The sequence below is a fragment of the Haliotis rufescens genome, unplaced genomic scaffold (genome assembly GCF_023055435.1).
Source record: "Haliotis rufescens isolate VD_foot unplaced genomic scaffold, xgHalRufe1.0.p SCAF_21, whole genome shotgun sequence".
NCBI classification, from domain to species: Eukaryota; Metazoa; Mollusca; class Gastropoda; order Lepetellida; family Haliotidae; genus Haliotis; species Haliotis rufescens.
In genome coordinates this window covers 5233248-5251933 of record NW_025963902.1, presented here as the reverse complement: position 1 = coordinate 5251933, position 18686 = coordinate 5233248, and the positions used below count along the sequence as shown (strand labels likewise).

At 44.0% G+C, this 18686-nt stretch overlaps 1 protein-coding gene across 1 annotated transcript; it reads left to right on the top strand.

Moving 5' to 3' along the window:
• The first annotated feature begins 797 nt into the window (after nt 1-797).
• On the top strand, nt 798-17042 carry LOC124133304 (acetylcholinesterase-like). Its single transcript, XM_046497661.2, has 8 exons — nt 798-1118; nt 3443-3497; nt 4368-4535; nt 11002-11180; nt 11810-11966; nt 12759-13573; nt 15420-15523; nt 16276-17042. Exons 1-8 carry the CDS (start codon nt 1053-1055, stop codon nt 16493-16495), a joined length of 1764 nt encoding a protein of 587 aa, XP_046353617.2. The 5' UTR covers nt 798-1052; the 3' UTR covers nt 16496-17042.
• The last annotated feature ends 1644 nt before the right edge of the window (nt 17043-18686 follow it).

The window sequence follows — 18686 nt, the reverse complement described above, 5'->3', positions numbered from 1 at the left end:
TAGTCCTTTCTTAATTTGAGAACGAACCACACGACTTATTGATTTTACATGTGTCGGTATGTCCTTGCGACGGGTGAGGTGGTGGTTGTGAAATGTGGTTTAACGTCGCGTCCAAGATTATTAGCGACGTGCATGCACGTGCATGTGTGTGTGTGTGGCTGTTTGTACTAGTCCTGACTGATGTCGATTTATAGTGCTAGCTCACTGAGATACCATGCCGCAGTTTAACATGAATACCCCACTCAGACAAAGTATACTGACTCCGAGCCGACCAGTCCTTGTCCTTAATGCCGAGCGCCAGACAGGGTAACAACAAGTACCATCTTTTAACGTCATTTGGTATGACGTGGCTGGGAATCGAACACCGGACCTTCTTGGAATCAACACTATTTGATCGTGATTTATGAACACATGCTTACGATACAGTCGGAATCGTACAATGGACCCTGTTTTTAGCAGAGATTTCTTTTGATTACAGAAAGGGCTTTGTCGTCTATATTTTGGCGAATTATGTAGCCGCTAGTAGAACGCTGCTCAGACAGTCGCTGATTTTCATGGTCCAAATCCGATTATTTACAGGCCCCCTGGGCAAAACTGGAATATATTGCGTGCTTATATGCGGAGTAAACCAAAAGTCTGTCAGTCGTCCTGTAACTGTATCCAACCGTTCCCATGAACGGCCTGCAGGTAGATCGCTGCACACAGGAATGTATACGATGCACTGTTGAAAGACTCACCAGGCCTGTAAAATACTTAACACACGTTTAGAGAAAGGAGAACGATCTATGCATTGGATGACACACTTACAGTCTGCACGTCAGTCCCGCCGGATATAATCTCCGAAAACTCGCACAGCAAAGCTTGCATATTTGTCAAATGAAAAACATCGGTATTATCCGGCACGTCGGCGTCGTTACCAAGGATTGCAATACCACGGAATCAACCGATCGGTTCTGAGTGTTCATCTCGGCAGCCTGCATTTGGCATGACATTATGGTGAACTATCCAGTGCTGACCTTTGACCTACTTGATGGAAATGGGAATCGAGGAAGATGTCAAAGTGCACTCCGCCAGTGAACAGCCTCGCGAAGTGGAGAGGGATGGCCATTCTACCCCACGTGAGTACAACACGTAGACAGCGCCGCACACAAGTGTGCAAGCATGAATGATAGAACTATCTTCGTTTAAGTCATGTTGAACACCTATTACGTGTCTTTTTAACAAATTACACCAGTTTCTCTCGTGTACAGCTGACGTGAACCAAACATGTTGTTATTATTGTTCTAAGTTTGTATGTACTTACATATACACTCTTTAAAAGCAGGGACCCGACCAAACATTCAAAATGTTTCGTGCGACTCAACATCCGTCGTCTGTTAATGTACACGCATGTTTTGTTAATTAAAGTTAGCTAAAATTCCTGCCGCCTCAGAGCCGTGGAATAACAGTATATGGAAAGACATGGACATAAACAACGGCTCGCAGAACGTTAATGATATTTTGAATTCTAGAAAATAAACTTTGCAACAATGTCAGAATGTTCCTCAGTGCTTGTGCAAAGTGATCTGGGAAAGGGTGACTAATCCTTGATGATGCATTTAACAGTATACATAAAATAATATAGTCGGATTTTATTTGGAAAATATATATATATTACCTATTTTATGTCTCTTTTTATCATTTAGACTCAGTTTGAGGAACCAGAGTCGTAGGAATACATCAAATACAATTATCCCTCAGCGATAGCACGGGTCTAATGTACCTTGCAATGCTTCGAAGCCCCTTGAGCTGGCGGAATAAGAACTCACAACTTGTTTCCATTAATATTAAAACTCTGAATATATGGCTACATAAACTATGTTATTTTATTTGATATTATTATTTCGCGGAGTAGATATATCCTTGGCCTCAAAAGAAAATTGAAGAACAACATCATTTCTGCTTGATCACCCTATAATGCTATACTCGTTATAACACGCCGTGAGGGGCACACCAGCGAGTTGGGATAATATGATCCACATGCATCCAGGGGCTGTGGGAGGCGGGGGAGGAGCCGCGTGTGCTGGGGATACAAAATACTCCACAGCAGATCAGTGAAGATACGTGCGTGTGCGGGTTCTCATCGTCTGGGCTTCTGTCTAGTGGTTATATAGGCTGAAGGTCATGCCGCAAGTGCTAATATTGGAACCAGTTCAGGTTTCTCTACAGTAGGAATGACCAGATCAAGTCCAGATTCGGAACGTCTGGAACGGACCCTCTGACGTCTTTACTGCAGGTCGTGTACGGCAGAGTAATACACTGACCAGGATGCCAGGACGCGTTATAATGAGGACAATGCAGTCCCGATGTACGCACGAACCAATTTTCAAAGACAAACATTTATACGGGCCACCGGTAGACTAGAATCTAATCTCTGAAATGAAAATTTACTGCGAAAACTGCTGTTACATTATCTTAATAAAATATAATAAAAAGGAGCCCAGGGACTCTCTCCTGAAACTGCAGTAATCTAGACTTGCTTAATAGTATAGACGTGCAAGGGCTGTATTTTAGTGGATTTGTTTCAGGGTCTGCATGACGGACTAGGCCCCAATCAAAGTGTCATGTTTCACGTTAGGCAACACCTTTTTTATTTTTCGTTTCACGGGCCCGCCGCCCCTACTGAAAAGCAGCTGGAAAAGAACATTATAATATTTATTTGTATTATGTCTCCCGCTAGTAATATAGACCCACTCATTCAGTATAAAATGTTGTATATAAATTCCATGTCTACATCAGTGATTCAAGAAGCCAGCTGCAGTGTTGACTCCAAGGCAGAAGGTGAGGTGAAGGTGAAATTGGGTTTAACGTCGCGTCCAAGATTATTGCACTTATATAGCGACGTGCATGCATGTGTGTGTGTGTGTGTGTGACTGCTTGTACTAGTCCGGACTGATGCCGATTTATAGTGCTAGCTCACTGAGATACCATGCCACAGTTTAACATGATACCCCACTCAGACACAGTATACTGACTTCGAGCCGACCAGTCCTTGTTTTAGTCCCTTAATGCCGAGCGCCAGACAGGGTAACAACATGTACAATCTTTTAACGTCTTTTGGTATGACGCGGCCGGGCGGACGCTCTACCACTAGACCACGGAGGCGGTCCATGACAGAAGGACCATGATATAAATAAATAAACAAATGATTGACATAGCTATTTATTTTTATTTCGACCTACCATGTGTGGAAAAGCTGGAATAAATCCAAGAAACAAATTTAAAAAGTGTGGCCTAAGGCTACGGCAGTATAGTAAGGGAGGTTTTTTTTGTTTGTTTTTTGTTTGTTTTTTGTTTGTTGTTTTTTTGTTGTTTTTTTTTTTAGGGGGGATACTATGGTTCAGGGACAATGAGACAGTCTAGGTAGTTCGCCACATGTTCTGTATGTCTTTTTGCTTTTCAGGTCCCCGTCGTCATCGTCGCATTGCTCAGCATCAGCATCATTTCCGCCGTACATGGTAAGTAGAACGCTTAGATTTGCCACGAAAACCTCTCCACAATCATAAGAAATCTTTGCTAAAAGTCCACTGTACGATTCCGACTATAGCGTGAGGATGTGTTTATGAATCACTAGCAAATAGTGATGATACCAGGTGTTCGCGAAAATGAGAGCTTATCCTGCCCCACCGGTGAATCCGAAGAATCGCGGGGACAAACAAGTCAGTATTGCATCGTACATACTTTTGTTGTCGGGATTCCGGGTTAGAACTGGTCCCCAGCAACCCGTGCTGGTCGAACAAATGAAATGGTGGTCAGGCTCAGTGACTTGGTTGATAACGTGTCAGCGTACTCCGACGGTTTGGATCGTTGCTCACAATATCAATCACTGGATTGTCTGATCCAGACTCGATTATTTACAGGTTGTCGTCATATGGCAAACAAACAATTCTTTATAGAGAATACTCTCTTTTAATGCATTATTATTATTATTAGTAGTAGTAGTAATAGTAGTAGTAGTATTGTAATTATTATAGTTATCATTATCATTCTTATCAGAAGAAGAAGTAGTGTTTGTTTGTTGTTTAACGCTGCACTCAGCAATATTCCAGTTATATAACGGCGGCCTGTAAATAATCGAGTCTGGACCAGACAATCCAGTGATTGACATCATGAGAATCGGTCTACGCAATTGGGATACGATGACATGCATCATCCAAGTCAGCGAGCCTGACTACCCGATCCCGTTAGTCGCCTGTTACGGCAAGCATAGTCGCCTTTTACGGCAAGCATGGGTTGCCGAAGACCTATTCTACCCCGGATCTTCACGAGTGAGTAGTAGTAGTAGTAGTCGTAGTCGTAGTCGTATCATTATTATTTATTCTTTCAAGGATCTGAAGATGGCCCCTTGGTCGGATTGAAGCAAGGCAAGTACCGGGGCAACTATGTGACGTCGACGAAAGGCGAGTACGTGGCCGAATACCTGGGAATCCCCTACGCCAAGCCACCGACCGGAGACCTGCGACTGGCCAACCCCCAACCCCTCACTCAACACCCAGGTGAGTGATGTAGCATACCCCAGACCAACCCCTCACTCCACACCCAGGTGAGTGATACACCATACACCAGACCAACCCCTCACTCCACACCCAGGTGAGTGATATACCATACACCAGACCAACCCCTCTCTCCACACCCAGGTGAGTGATATACCATACACCAGACCAACCCCTCTCTCCACACCCAGGTGAGTGATATACCATACACCAGACCAACCCCTCTCTCCACACCCAGGTGAGTGATGTAGCATACCCCAGACCGACCCCTCACTCCACACCCAGGTGAGTGATACACCATACACCAGACCAACCCCTCTCTCCACACCCAGGTGAGTGGTGTAGCATACCCCAGACCGACCCCTCACTCCACACCCAGGTGAGTGATACACCATACACCAGACCAACCCCTCACTCCACACCCAGGTAAGTGATACACCATACACCAGACCGACCCCTCACTCCACACCCAGGTAAGTGATACACCATACACCAGACCGACCCCTCACTCCACACTCAGGTGAGTGATACACCATACACCAGACCAACCCCTCACTCCACACCCAGGTGAGTGGTACACCATACACCAGACCGACCCCTCACTCCACACCCAGGTGAGTGATACACCATACACCAGACCAACCCCTCACTCCACACCCAGGTGAGTGATACACCATACACCAGACCAACCCCTCACTCCACACCCAGGTGAGTGGTACACCATACACCAGACCGACCCCTCACTCCACGCCCAGGTGAGTGATACACCATACACCAGACCAACCCCTCACTCCACACCCAGGTGAGTGATACACCATACACCAGACCAACCCCTCACTCCACACCCAGGTGAGTGATACACCATACACCAGACCAACCCCTCACTCCACACTCAGGTGAGTGATACACCATACACTAGACCAACCCCTCACTCCACACCCAGGTGAGTGGTACACCATACACCAGACCAACCCCTCACTCCACACCCAGGTGAGTGATACACCATACACCAGACCAACCCCTCACTCCACACCCAGGTGAGTGGTACACCATAAACCAGACCAACCCCTCACTCCACACCCAGGTGAGTGATACACCATACACCAGACCAACCCCTCACTCCACACCCAGGTGAGTGATACACCATACACCAGACCGACCCCTCACTCCACACCCAGGTGAGTGATACACCATACCCCAGACCGACCCCTCACTCCACACCCAGGTGAGTGATGTAGCATACCCCAGACCAACCCCTCACTTCACACCCAGGTGAGTGATACACCATACACCAGACCAACCCCTCACTCCACACCCAGGTGAGTGATACACCATACACCAGACCAACCCCTCACTCCACACCCAGGTGAGTGATACACCATACACCAGACCAACCCCTCTCTCCACACCCAGGTGAGTGATATACCATACACCAGACCAACCCCTCTCTCCACACCCAGGTGAGTGATATACCATACACCAGACCAACCCCTCACTCCACACTCAGGTGAGTGATATACCATACACCAGACCAACCCCTCACTCCACACCCAGGTGAGTGATATACCATACACCAGACCAACCCCTCACTCCACACCCAGGTAAGTGATGTAGCATACACCGCCTCCTTTTCTCAAACGCGTTTTGTGAGTTTGTTCACACTTATCCTGGATTTACAGAAAATACCATTCTTTCAACACAATTCGTCCTAGTTATGTTTCTAGGTTTGTCAGCACCATACCCGTGTTCCTGAGTTTCACCGAAGTGGTAAACGTGGAGACCTGCATCACTTCGGGCTTTCCTCCCACGTTGAGGAATGTGAATGTGGTTATCATCAATCTCATTAAAATCAGTTCTCTCTACCACTAAACAAAGATCTGAGGACATCCCATTACGGGTCACGTCAGACCGACCTTGCGCGAACTTTGACCGACCAATGGAATGACCAATCAGTTTTCTCGTGCTTTACGGCACAAATTTCAAATTGGCGACTACGCTTCGAAATGTATTTTGACAAGTTCTCGATTTAAAATTTGAAACCTGAACAAAAAAACAACATTCTGGAATGGCTAATAGATGGTCTAGATTGTAAGGATTCAGTCGTTAAACCCGTAACTATCGTTCGGAATACACCATGTTAAAGTTTTCGAGATTGCATGATTAGAAATCACATTCCGACTGCCACCTTCATAATCTGTAAAGCGACGCACTGATTGGTCGGGTGAAAGGTCGTTCTGACATGACCCCTAATGGGATGTCTTCAGATCTTTACTTAGCTGTAGCAAGAACTAAGGTCTGATTTTAATGAGATTTTCATGTAAAAAGTACACAAATATAAGAACGAATATGTATTATTACACCCATGGATATTACCTGAAAACGGTTTTATATGGCAGCCCTCGTTTATTGACTCAGTCAACATGGAAATTCGTCGAACAGTGAACGATTATATTGTTAAAAACATATTCGAATAGTAGTTATGATATTATAAATCAATTTAGATAAAATATTGAAATTGTGATACTGCATTCCTTTAGTTCGGACACCACCAGCTCTATACAGTTACAGCATTTTTGAAAGACATCCATCTTCATGAGAAATGTAGGTTTTAACCAAACTAGTCAGTTTATTTTGGTTTTCTGTGATATATTAATGATATTTTATATTATCGTTGACATCATAACTTTGGTTGTTCTTTATATATACATGTTGGAATTTGTATTAACTGGTTCTCGCCACGAATAGCTGGAAAATTGCGGCGAAAAACAACATTCATTCATTCATTCATTCATTCATTCATTCATTCATTCATTCATTCATTCATTCATTCATTCGCCACTAGCTCCAACTTAACGTTACAGGTTAAAGTTATGTATTGTACATAAATATTCAACATAAACATGTTTATATATATATTCACCAACTGAAATCTGTTTTTCCCGGAGCGGTATTTATATAAGCTATGTTTTGCTTGTTTAGAGAACCGGATTTCATTTGTGAAATAAAAGTATGTTCAAACCACATCAAGGTGACACGTCAAGACAATGCCTGAAATAAGGCTCGAGGTGGCGTTAAACCAAACTCACTCACTCACATATTCAACACCAACCACTAAGAGTGAGTGAGTGAGTTGTGTTTAACGCCGCTTTTAACATTATTCCAGTTATATCACGGCGTATCAGCTTAATGTGGGAGGAAAGCCCGAAGTGATGCAGGTCTTAGACGTTTACCACTTAGGTGACACCCACGAGCACCGGTATGGTGCTGACAAACCTAGAAACATAATCGGGGCGAACCGGGATTCGAACCCACAATCATAGGTTTCTGGCGTGCCCAAGGGACGCAACTCTGCACAGCGACTCGCGGCGCCTTGGAGGACGACTGGGTCAACCGTGTTAAATGCCCGTGACCAGACCCGTGATGTAACTGAAAAACTGTTCAAAGCTGACACGCCATGTTATAACTGAAATACTTTTCAAATGGGAAACTCACATCCAACCTACCCAATAAGCCCATCCTTACTTAACTGATAAATACTAGTAGTTTACTTTAATAACCTACGTGCGTATACATTGTAAACCCCCAAACCGAAAAATATCAGCAAACAAAAGGTTAAATATACTAGCCACATAAAGAAACTGTGCACGGAGAAAATATAGATATAAGGGCACACCGTCCACATATGAAATATAGGTTTGAACACAGCAATTATTGGAGACATTCAAACGCTAATGCACGTGCCATGCGATATGACGTCATTGATGGGGGCCTATGGACGTGCAATGTGTTACTGCACGTGCATCCTGTGCAGCTGTACTCAGCATGTGCAACTCAAAATTCGCTGTCACTTTGGAAAGCATGATCTGTGGTCATTCAAAAAATTCAAAACTGCTCAGGCGCAGACACAAGCCTATCACAAGCAAATCATGCCAAGATTGACAGCTGCACAGCGTCATGAAGGCATTGGAATGATCCGAGCGGGAATGAGGCAACAACAGGTGGCAACACATTTCCAATGCCATCGTAACACGATATCGGCATTGGTGAGGCGTTATCAGAACACAAATGACGTTGCCGACCACCCACGTTCAGGACGTCCCCGAGTAACGACGCCAAGACAAGACAGATGGATTCGAGTGACACATCTCCGACACAGGTTCCAAACGGCAGTAACCACGTCCCAGACAATTCCTGGACTGCGCCGTATCCATCCCATCACTGTCAGGAATCGTTTACGTCAGTACGGGATTCGACCACGACGCCCTGCCATACGTCCCATCCTGACACACCGTCATCGCGTCAACCGTCAAAGATGGTGTCGAAATCATGTTCGCCAACCTCGAATATGGTGGAGAAATGTTGTCTTTACAGTTGAATCGAGGTTCAACATTTCCCACAGTGACGGGCGCCAGCGTGTCTACCGGCGTTTGGGAGAACGTTATGCACGCAACTGTATTGTGGAGAGGAATCGTTTTGGAGGTGGCTCTGTGATGATTTGGGGTGGGATAACAGCACGGCACCGAACCCCTTTTGTGGTTGTTCAGGGCAATCTCACTGGTGTTGGCTTCAGAGATCAGATTCTGAGGCCTGTGGTCATTCCTTTCCTGCAACGTCATGGCCCGGGATTGACATTTCAACAGGACAACGATCGTCCTCACACGGCTAGGGTCGCAATGGATTTCCTTCACCATAACAATGTCATGTTACTGCCATGGCCTGCAAATTCTCCAGATCTCTCCCCAATAGAGCATGTTTTGGATGAAATGGAGCGCCGTCTGCGTCGTCTTCCACATCCTCCAGATAACGTCCGTGACTTGGCACAGGATTTGAGGAGGAAATGGCAGGCCATTCCCCAGGCCTTCCATGCCCATTTGGTGGACTCCATGCGTCGCCGATGCACTGCTGTGATTCACGCACAGGGTGGTCATACCCGTTATTGACTTTGTGACTTTGTCGTTTGACCCCCTACTCCATTTTGATCTTCTGACGTAATCGTAACAGATGTTGTTCAGGTCCGGTTGACATTTTCTTATGGTCCGATCATTCAGCTGCTGCAGTGTCTGCATCATTTTGTTCTTGCTGTGTTGTATTTCAATCCAGAATATATTTTCTCCGTGCACAGTTTTTTTATGTGGCTAGTATACATTATTATTGTGCATCCAATATGGCGGAACGTTGCCGGTAATCCAGCCTAATCTGGTTGACACTAACACAATGAGGCAGACCATATTAAATAAACACAACAAAGCCTTTTTCACATATTTCTAGTGACCTACTCATTAATATAGTTAACACCAGATTTATATAATATATACTACTCAACAGAAGTTAAGGCAGACCTGATTCTGTTAGCGAGAAAACATGAGAGTCTGTTGATCCGGACGGGCAAGTTAATTCTACTTCCGGAATCACGAGATTCGAGTGATTTGTCGGACTTATAATTTGGCATAATGACCTATAATTGCGTCAGTTTTACTTCTTTGAAATATACTCGACAAAATCCTTCCCATATTCATAAGAATTCTTTGCTAAAAGCAGAGGTGATTGTACCATTGCGACTTTGTCACAACATGTGGTTACGAATCCCTATCAAATAGTGATGATACCAGGTGTTCGCGAAAAGGGGAGCGTATCCTGCCCCAGTCCTCACAAACACTTGCGCCGGACATAATTTTTTGTCACTGATGTGTCACATTTGGAAATGTCCTCAATGTGTCCCAATGAGGCCTGAGGCCCCAAATGTTGTTACCTGTGTTGTTACCTATGTTGTTACCTTGATCAAAAACCTTTTGAGCAAGATCCGTTTGACGCATGCACGATTGCACCTTGAACGTTGTGAAATGTAACGGTGTAAGAATATACATCCAAACGTCGCTAAATGCGACAAACCAGAGGTTGTCATCTATAAGTTGTACGTTTTCTTACTTGTATTAGGTATATGCCTTCAAAGATGTTCATGTGGCGCTCTTTGAAATGGTATGCTCCATTGTACAGTAGACTACGGTTTTAACGAACTCAAAGGGACTACTAATTTTAGTTCGTTATAACCATAGTTCGTTATAAGCATATATACAGCATAACTACAGCAAATAATCGGGACCAAAAAGTAAGTTCGTTATATCCGTCAGTTCGTTATAAGCGTGTTCGTTTTAACCGTAGTCTACTGTACCTCAAAAGTTGTGAGCCCAAGGCTGGAGCTGCTGGATTATTGCAGGGAAAGTTGACGACTGAAAAATTAACGTCATCCCTCTTGTCATACAGCCTTGTGGAGAGTAACTTTCTTGATCTAAATCGTTGCATGAATCTAAATACGAAACAGACAAGACGGCTTCACTGGTCTCTTGTTATTTTTAGTTTAAGTGGGAAGGTAATTGGCTTTTTTATCATTATTCATCGATACACCTAAGGTGAAGCTTAAGTTAACAGGGAACTGTTTTGCACTTGATGACCTCTGTAATTCTGCCTATAGAGGAGGTGTACCACGCCAAGACGTACGGTGCGGCCTGCCCCCAAGTGATCGACACAGTGTTCGGCAACTTCACGGGCGCGACGATGTGGAACCCCCCGGGTGGGGTGATGAGCGAGGACTGCCTCTATCTCAATGTGTGGGTGCCACAGAAGAACTCGGGCCAGAGCAAGACCGTCATGGTGAGTCCTGGACCCAAACAGCGGTCTTAAATATTCGAGTCCGGACCGGACAATCCATTGATTGACGTCATGAGGATCTATCCACGAGATGGGATACGACGACATGACATGACATCCAGTTTGACTCATGTGGTCACTTCAGGCTTTCCTCCCACATCAAGGAATGTGATTGTGGTTATGATTTAAAATATGCTTAACATTTTTTATTAACATGCAGAAACTATGAAAATATTAGAACGAATATGTATTTTTACACCCATGGATATTACCTGAAACAGTTGTATATAGCAGCTCCTCGTTTATTGACTCAACCAACATGGAAATTCCGTAAATCATTCCACGATGAATCCCGGTTCGCCCCAATTATGTTTCTAGGTTTGTCAGCACCATACCCGTGCTCGTGGGTTTCACCGAAGTGGTAAACGTCTGAGACCTGCATCACTTCGGGCTTTCCTCCCATATTAAGCTGACACACCGTGATATAACTGGAATAATGTTAAAAGCGGCGTTTAACCCAACTCACTCATGCACAATAAACTTACACCCCGTGCAGAGTTAAACCAAACTCACTCACTGACACAGTTCTGTGTAACTGTCCTGAATCAAGAGATGTTCCCTTTTTCCCCCAGGTGTGGATACACGGGGGTAGCTTCTTCAGCGGCACCAGTAGTCTGTGGTTCTACAACGGCAATACAATGGCAGCTTCCAATGACGTCATCTTAGTCTCCTTTAACTACCGCTTGGGGGCGCTGGGCTTCCTGAGCTCCGGTGATGACCGAATCCCAGGTACGAATTAACCAGCTACCAACGCTCTTAGCGGGATTTCGTATTTCTTTCATTCATTTGCTGAAAGGATAAAGTTCATTTGCTTTTGGGGTTATTTGAATTTGCAAATATAAACATTTGAACGGTTTGTTTATTGTCTTGAAACGTATCGGACATGATAAGGTCTAGCTTTATTCTGAGTTGCTACAAGTATGCGTTGCGTGTTATGAACAGAAAATATCCCTATACGTATTTTCAGGAGTAATCCAGCTTGTCTTAGGTCCAAGATTGGGTCATGTTCACGCATCAGAAACAAGTACAATGTACTTCCTTTGTGACTCAGTTTTGTCTTACCTCTATTTTGGTGTTTAGCACTAGTTCTCAGACATTGGCTCTTCTATGTCATTCTCATGTCACTTTCAATACATTGCTATTTGTATATGTATCATGTTTGGGAGAGGCATTCAGATAAGCAAAATTTGCTTGTTTGCCAATCCCTCCACTTTATGGAAATAAATATGTTTATATCATATGGGCTTTTCTATAAAGATATCTTTAAAACGGTTGAGTCATTCTTTTGGAAATTGGTAGCTCTAGTGAACAAAGGACAGATAGCCTAACCTTGAAATTGAATGAACACCAAAAGGATTATGGCTGATTGGGGACTTTAATGAGTTGATGGTACGCCGGTGGTATGTAGTAGCTTTGGTCACGGTTGATTGATGGTTGGAGTCGTTTGATGTTGATGGTACCATCAACTCAACAAACCAAACACTATTTAAGTACATTCTTAAACTTGTTTTCTTATTCAAGGTAATTTCGGTCTGATGGACCAGGTGCTTGCTCTGAAATGGATCAAAAACAACATCAAGACGTTCGGGGGCGACCCAAACCAGGTGACCCTAGTTGGAGAGAGTGCAGGTGCGACCAGTGTCACCTACCATCTCCTGTCCCCCCTGAGTAGTGGACTATTCCAGCGGGCTATTATACAGAGCCACGCTGGTGACGCTGTTGTATTCAATGATCGAGAACTAGCTCGAGGCGGTGCGGTTACATTTTTCGATAGATTAAAATGCAAAGACAATGCTGAAATATTAGAATGTTTGCGAAAAGAACGCTTTGACACTTTCGTAAGAGAGCAATGGATGCCAGGCGGTATTTGCCCTCATAAACCCACAATATCACCTTTCATGCCACAACTACCGGAAGTTCTCCTTCGTGAAGGAGGCTTCAAAAAGAAGGCTGTCTTGATCGGCTCAAACAAAAACGAAGCGACCTATTTCATGATTTACCGTCTGAAATCTGTATCCATTAATGATCCTGTTAGCGGGCAAACACAACAGAACATAAAAGAAGCCATTAGGTTTTTCCATCCTGATTTGGACGAGGCTCAATGTGAGCGCGTCTTCAACTACTATACTGACAACATCGACGAAAACGACCTTGTCGGCAACCGTAACGCCGTTGATGCCCTGATGGGTGATCGCTACTTCACATGCCCTACTGTAAACGTGGCGGAGAGCAACGTCGCTGTTGGTGGTGAGACCTTCTACTACTACTACAACCACCGTGCGTCAAACGAAGTATGGCCTGCCTGGATGGGAGTGATGCATACTGCTGAGATAAAGGTGAGCAGGTCAATTTCTTTTTTCACCCAACAGTCTGAAGCATAATCTTTTCGGGTACAACCTATTTTTTACAAAAAACTCCCACCTCCGAATATAGGAGAGCTTGTCAAAAAGTTCTAAGCCTGACTTACTTTCAACCATGGGCCATAACAAAGTGAATTCGTCAATGTAGTACATTGTAGGTGTGTTTGGTATGTTGAGGCCGTTTGTATATAAGTGACAGCCAGTTGAACGTGATAGGGGTTGAAATGGACACAGAAATGGAAAACCCTTGGTCTGGACGTCCCCCAACTTCCATCAATGAAGATTCAATCAAGGAGACAGAATAAGTTATACTGTCAGACCATTAACATTGCCGAACTTGAGGAAGACACAGACCTTTGCCATGGATCCGTTGAAACTATTAATCATGAACATTTACAGATCAATAAGAAATTTGCTCGTTTGGTGCTTACGTTTCTAAATTCTGATCTTGAGGAAAATAGAACTGACATTGCCAGAGAAAGTTTAGAGCTAATTAAGGAGGATTTCATCAAATTCAAAAAGAGATTAGTTACGGGTAATAAAATGGGTCAACCACTATGAGTCAAAACGTCAATCCATGGAATGGCACCATTTCACTTCTCTGGCATCAAAGAAATATAAGTGTGCAAGATCAGTGCAGAAAGTTATGAGCACTGTATTCTGGGATGCAAAGGATGTGATTCTTTTGATTACTCAGACAGTTAAAAGATGATTACCGGTGCCTACCATGCTGATTTGCTTTATCGCCTGTGAATGCTGATTGATGGATTTCCACTTTTTCATGACAATGCCTCTTCTCACACCTCTTGACTTGCAATGACTGTGTGGCAGTGTGGATTCGAGGAGCTTCCTCGCCCTCCATACTTGCCAGACCTGGCACCAAGTGATTTCTACCTGTTTCCTTAATTGAAAGAACACCATCTTGGAAAGCGCTATGACGACAACGATGACCTCAAAGCTGCCGTGAATGGGTTTTGCAGGATGTCTTTAGAAACCTTCTTCCTGGCTGGAATTAAGAAGCCGAACTATCTATATGAGAAGTGTATTGTAAACCAGGGAGCTAATGTTGCAAAATAATATGAAAAACACTTTCACAAGTGTTGGTTTTGTCTGTTAGGCGTCAAACTTTTTGACCAGCCCTCATATGATATGCCATAGAAGTTTAGATACCAAGGGGAGATAAGCGATTCTGAAGCGAGTGTTTTTGGAATGGTAAATATCCTGTATCAGGAAGAAACATTGTATTTTGCCAGCATTGACGAGAGAAATACAGAGTGTTTATTCCGTGATGGAGAAATAAATTAAGATCATCTGTTGATTCCGGAATTAACAATAAACAGCTGGCATTTTGTATTGAGACTAAATATTTTTCACCTACATGTACATTGGAAAACCAGATATATTTTTTTTCTGTTTAAACTAAAAGCCCAAATATATTTGTTTTAAAAGCAGCTTGCAGCTTGGGGGGCTGACAATGTCTTTATTTTAATTATCAGAAAAGTCTTAAGGATAATTCATTCTTTTTTATAAAATGGAGTTCATTGTGTTATTTTGGTATTTGGAATCGAAAATCATCCCCACAAAGAATATACTACGATGCAAAGGTAAGCCTTTGGGACGCAAAGTTAGCAGAGGGTACGCAGGAAAAGCGATTTCAACATTATTTGGTCAGTGAAGGAAAAAGAACCATTTGGTTCGATGATAAATGAAATAAATAATAGAAACACTTAGACAGAGAAATCTTTGTTCATACCGATGGTTGCATTTACTACACTGTACGATAACTATGTTGACTTATGTTGAGTTTTTCTGTTTCCGACAGTTTGTATTTGGAGTGCCGTTGAACAACACCCTGGGATACACAGCTGAGGAGAAGAGATTCTCCCAGAGAATGATGTCCTACTGGACCAACTTTGCCAAGTCAGGGTAGGTATATAATTGGACATTTATATTGTGCATATTTTCACACCACACACAGGCATGCTCAAATCGCTATTAGTATCCCAGTCAATAGATCAGTGTGCACTCAACAATCATTATCAGCTCCCTGGGGAGTATTCAACCCAAGCTGCCTGTGAGGCGCAAGATGAACAACCCCCTTGCCATCTCATCCTGTATCAGCTTAATGGAAGGGATATCAGCGTTCTACGTAGGTATATCAGATTTCAATTTATGTACCAGGTCTATGAGTGTTTAGGGAGGTATGTAACCATAGCAAGTTATATCAGCATTCAGGGTAGGTATATCAGTGTTCGGGCTAGGTATATCAACGTCGAGGGTATGTATCAGCAATTGGTGTAGGTATTCAGCGTTCAGGGTAGGTATACCAGTGTTCGGGCTAGGTATATCAACGTTCAGGGTATGTTTCAGCAATTGGTGTAGGTATTCAGCATTCAGGGAAGGTGTATCAGCATTCAAGGAAGGTATCTCGGTATGCTGGGAAGGTATATCAACATTCGGGGTAGATACTAGTATATCAGGGTCCGGGGATGTAAAATAAGTGTTCAGGGTAAATATATTAGTATTCGGGATAGGTATGAAAGTATTCAGGGTAGTTATCTCGGTATTCGGGGAAGGTGGATCAGCGTTTGGGGTTGGTACGTCACCCTCAGGTTTGTCAGTGATCGGATTGTCAGAAATGTAATCTAAAATATTCTTCGTGACCTGTGTCGTTCCAGAAACCCAAATGGTCACGGTAACAGCCCCTGGCCAAAGTATACGTCCAGCAAGAGAGAGTTCCTGGAACTAGTTCTGCGAGAGAAGAAGCATGACGGAGGTCACAGGTTGGACGAGTGCCGGTTTTGGAGCAGCTTGCTCAACTCGAGCAACGGAAGCCATGTCAGCATCACCAGTGTCGCAGTGCTAGTGGTAGTCGCCATCTTCGGAGTGACGCTGTAGGGTTGTCACGTGTTGCAGGGTTATCACATGATGTACACCTGTCACGTGTCATAGGAGTATCACGTGATGTACACCTTTCATGGCAGGCACGTTTTGCCGTATTCCGGCGATAGTTTACTTGGTTTGCGAACATGTTTATTTCGACAGCAAGACTACTAGTCAACAAGAAGGAAATAGCGGCCTTGCGACGGATCTTTACCCCAGATTATGTTTTTCTGATGCATTTGCCCAACGCACTAAAACAATGAGAACAAAATTTAGGGATGCGTCATACGTATAGTATAATATCATTCTGATCAGAGATTTTACTGGATAAACAGATCTCTGGGTGAAGATATGAGGAACGCGCCTCTTTAGCTTCGCGATATGGAGAAGTTCGGGTAGTGTGTGGAAGCAAATATCAGTGCAAGAGACAATCACTTTGCCGAAACAATCAACTAATGACATGATGTGTAGATCTGTCTCAAAACAAACAATGTAGTCCGTATTTATTTGTATTTTCATACCTATTTTTGTTTTAATAAATGTCACTGATATTGTTTTCTTCTTTGTGGCCTTAACACCTTATCTATTGCCATGTTGTTCAGAAGTGTGATCTGATGTGGGACAATAATCAAGGGAGATAAATTACGATATGGAGAGTTACGTCCCTTTGTGTTGGGTTTGTTCGATTGAAGAAACTTGTTCAACAGGTCGTTGGTCAAGACGTTCATCACACCCGTGAAGCTGACGGACACGGCTAGTTCTCCTAAGCCAAGGATCATAATCAGGGGGAATCGGGGAATCATACGTAGCATCAGCAGATCCTGGTACAACTAACTGACGGGAGTCGCGTCTCTCTTGAGAGAACTTGGCTACCGATACTCCCACCAAAGTTGCCGAGGTGGCCAAGAGCCACCTTTAACAAATGGCGTGTAAGGAATTTGGAGTTTCAACCCACGGCATGTAGATCCTGTCATAAATAAGGTGCGCAAGTCTGAATTGCTGTGCGTGAAAGAATGGACTATGCTCGTACCCTCACAGATACGTGAGGGGAGGTGATAAAGGTTTTACGTCAGGTGTGCGTATATGTGTGTGCTTGTACTTTACAGAACAGAACAGAAAAAAAACATCTTTAACATAGTCATTTTCGATGCTTATGATGTTAATCACTTGATTATCTGGACCACACTGGATTATTTACAGACCGCCGTTATACAGCTAGCTGGAATATTGCTGAGTGTGTCGTTAAACAACAAACAGACAAAGCATACATGTGCGTGCGTGCGTGCGAGCGAGCGTGCGTGTCCGGACTAATGCCTATTTTATAGTGCTAGCCCACTGAGATACCATGCCGCAGTTTAACATGAGTACTGACACCGAGCCGAGCAGTTCTTGCTTCAGCCCCTTAATTTCGAGCGAAAGGCAAGGTAACTACAAGTACTATCTACTAACGTCTTTTGGTTTGAGGGGGCGGTCGGGTAGCCTAGTGGTTAAAGCGTTCGCTCGTCACGCCGAAGACCCGGGTTCGATTCCCGACATGGGTACAATGTGTGAAGCCCATTTCTGGTGTCCCCCCGCCTTGATATTGCTGGAATATTGCTAAAAGCGGCGTAAAACCATACTCACTCACTCACTTTTGGTTTGACGCGGCCGGAGAACGAACCCCGACCTTCTACAGTCTATCCAGACTTTTTAGCGGTTTAAGGCCGCACAATATTCCAGCTATATGACAGCCGTCCAAACTAATCAAGTCAGTCCAGTGATTAACATTATGAGCATGGATCTACGCATTTGGGATACGATGACGTGCATCAACCAAGTCAGCGAGCCTGGCCGCCTGATCCCGTTAGTCCCCTCTTACGACAAGAATAGTCGCATAGCATAGACAAGCATAGTCGCCTTTTACGACAAGCATAGTCACCTTTTACGACAAGCATAGTCGCCTTTTACGACAAGCATAGTCGCCTTTTACGACAAACATAGTCGCCTTTTACGACAAACATAGTCGCCTCTTACGACAAGCATAGTCGCCTCTTACGACAAGCATAGTCGCCTTTTACTGCAAGCAAAGTCGCCTTTTACTAAGAGGCAAGCATAGTCGCCTTTTACGGCAAGCATAGTCGCCTTTCACGACAAGCATAGTCGCCTTTTACGACAAGCATAGTCGCCTTTTACGAAAAGGATAGTCGCCTTTTACGACAAGCATAGT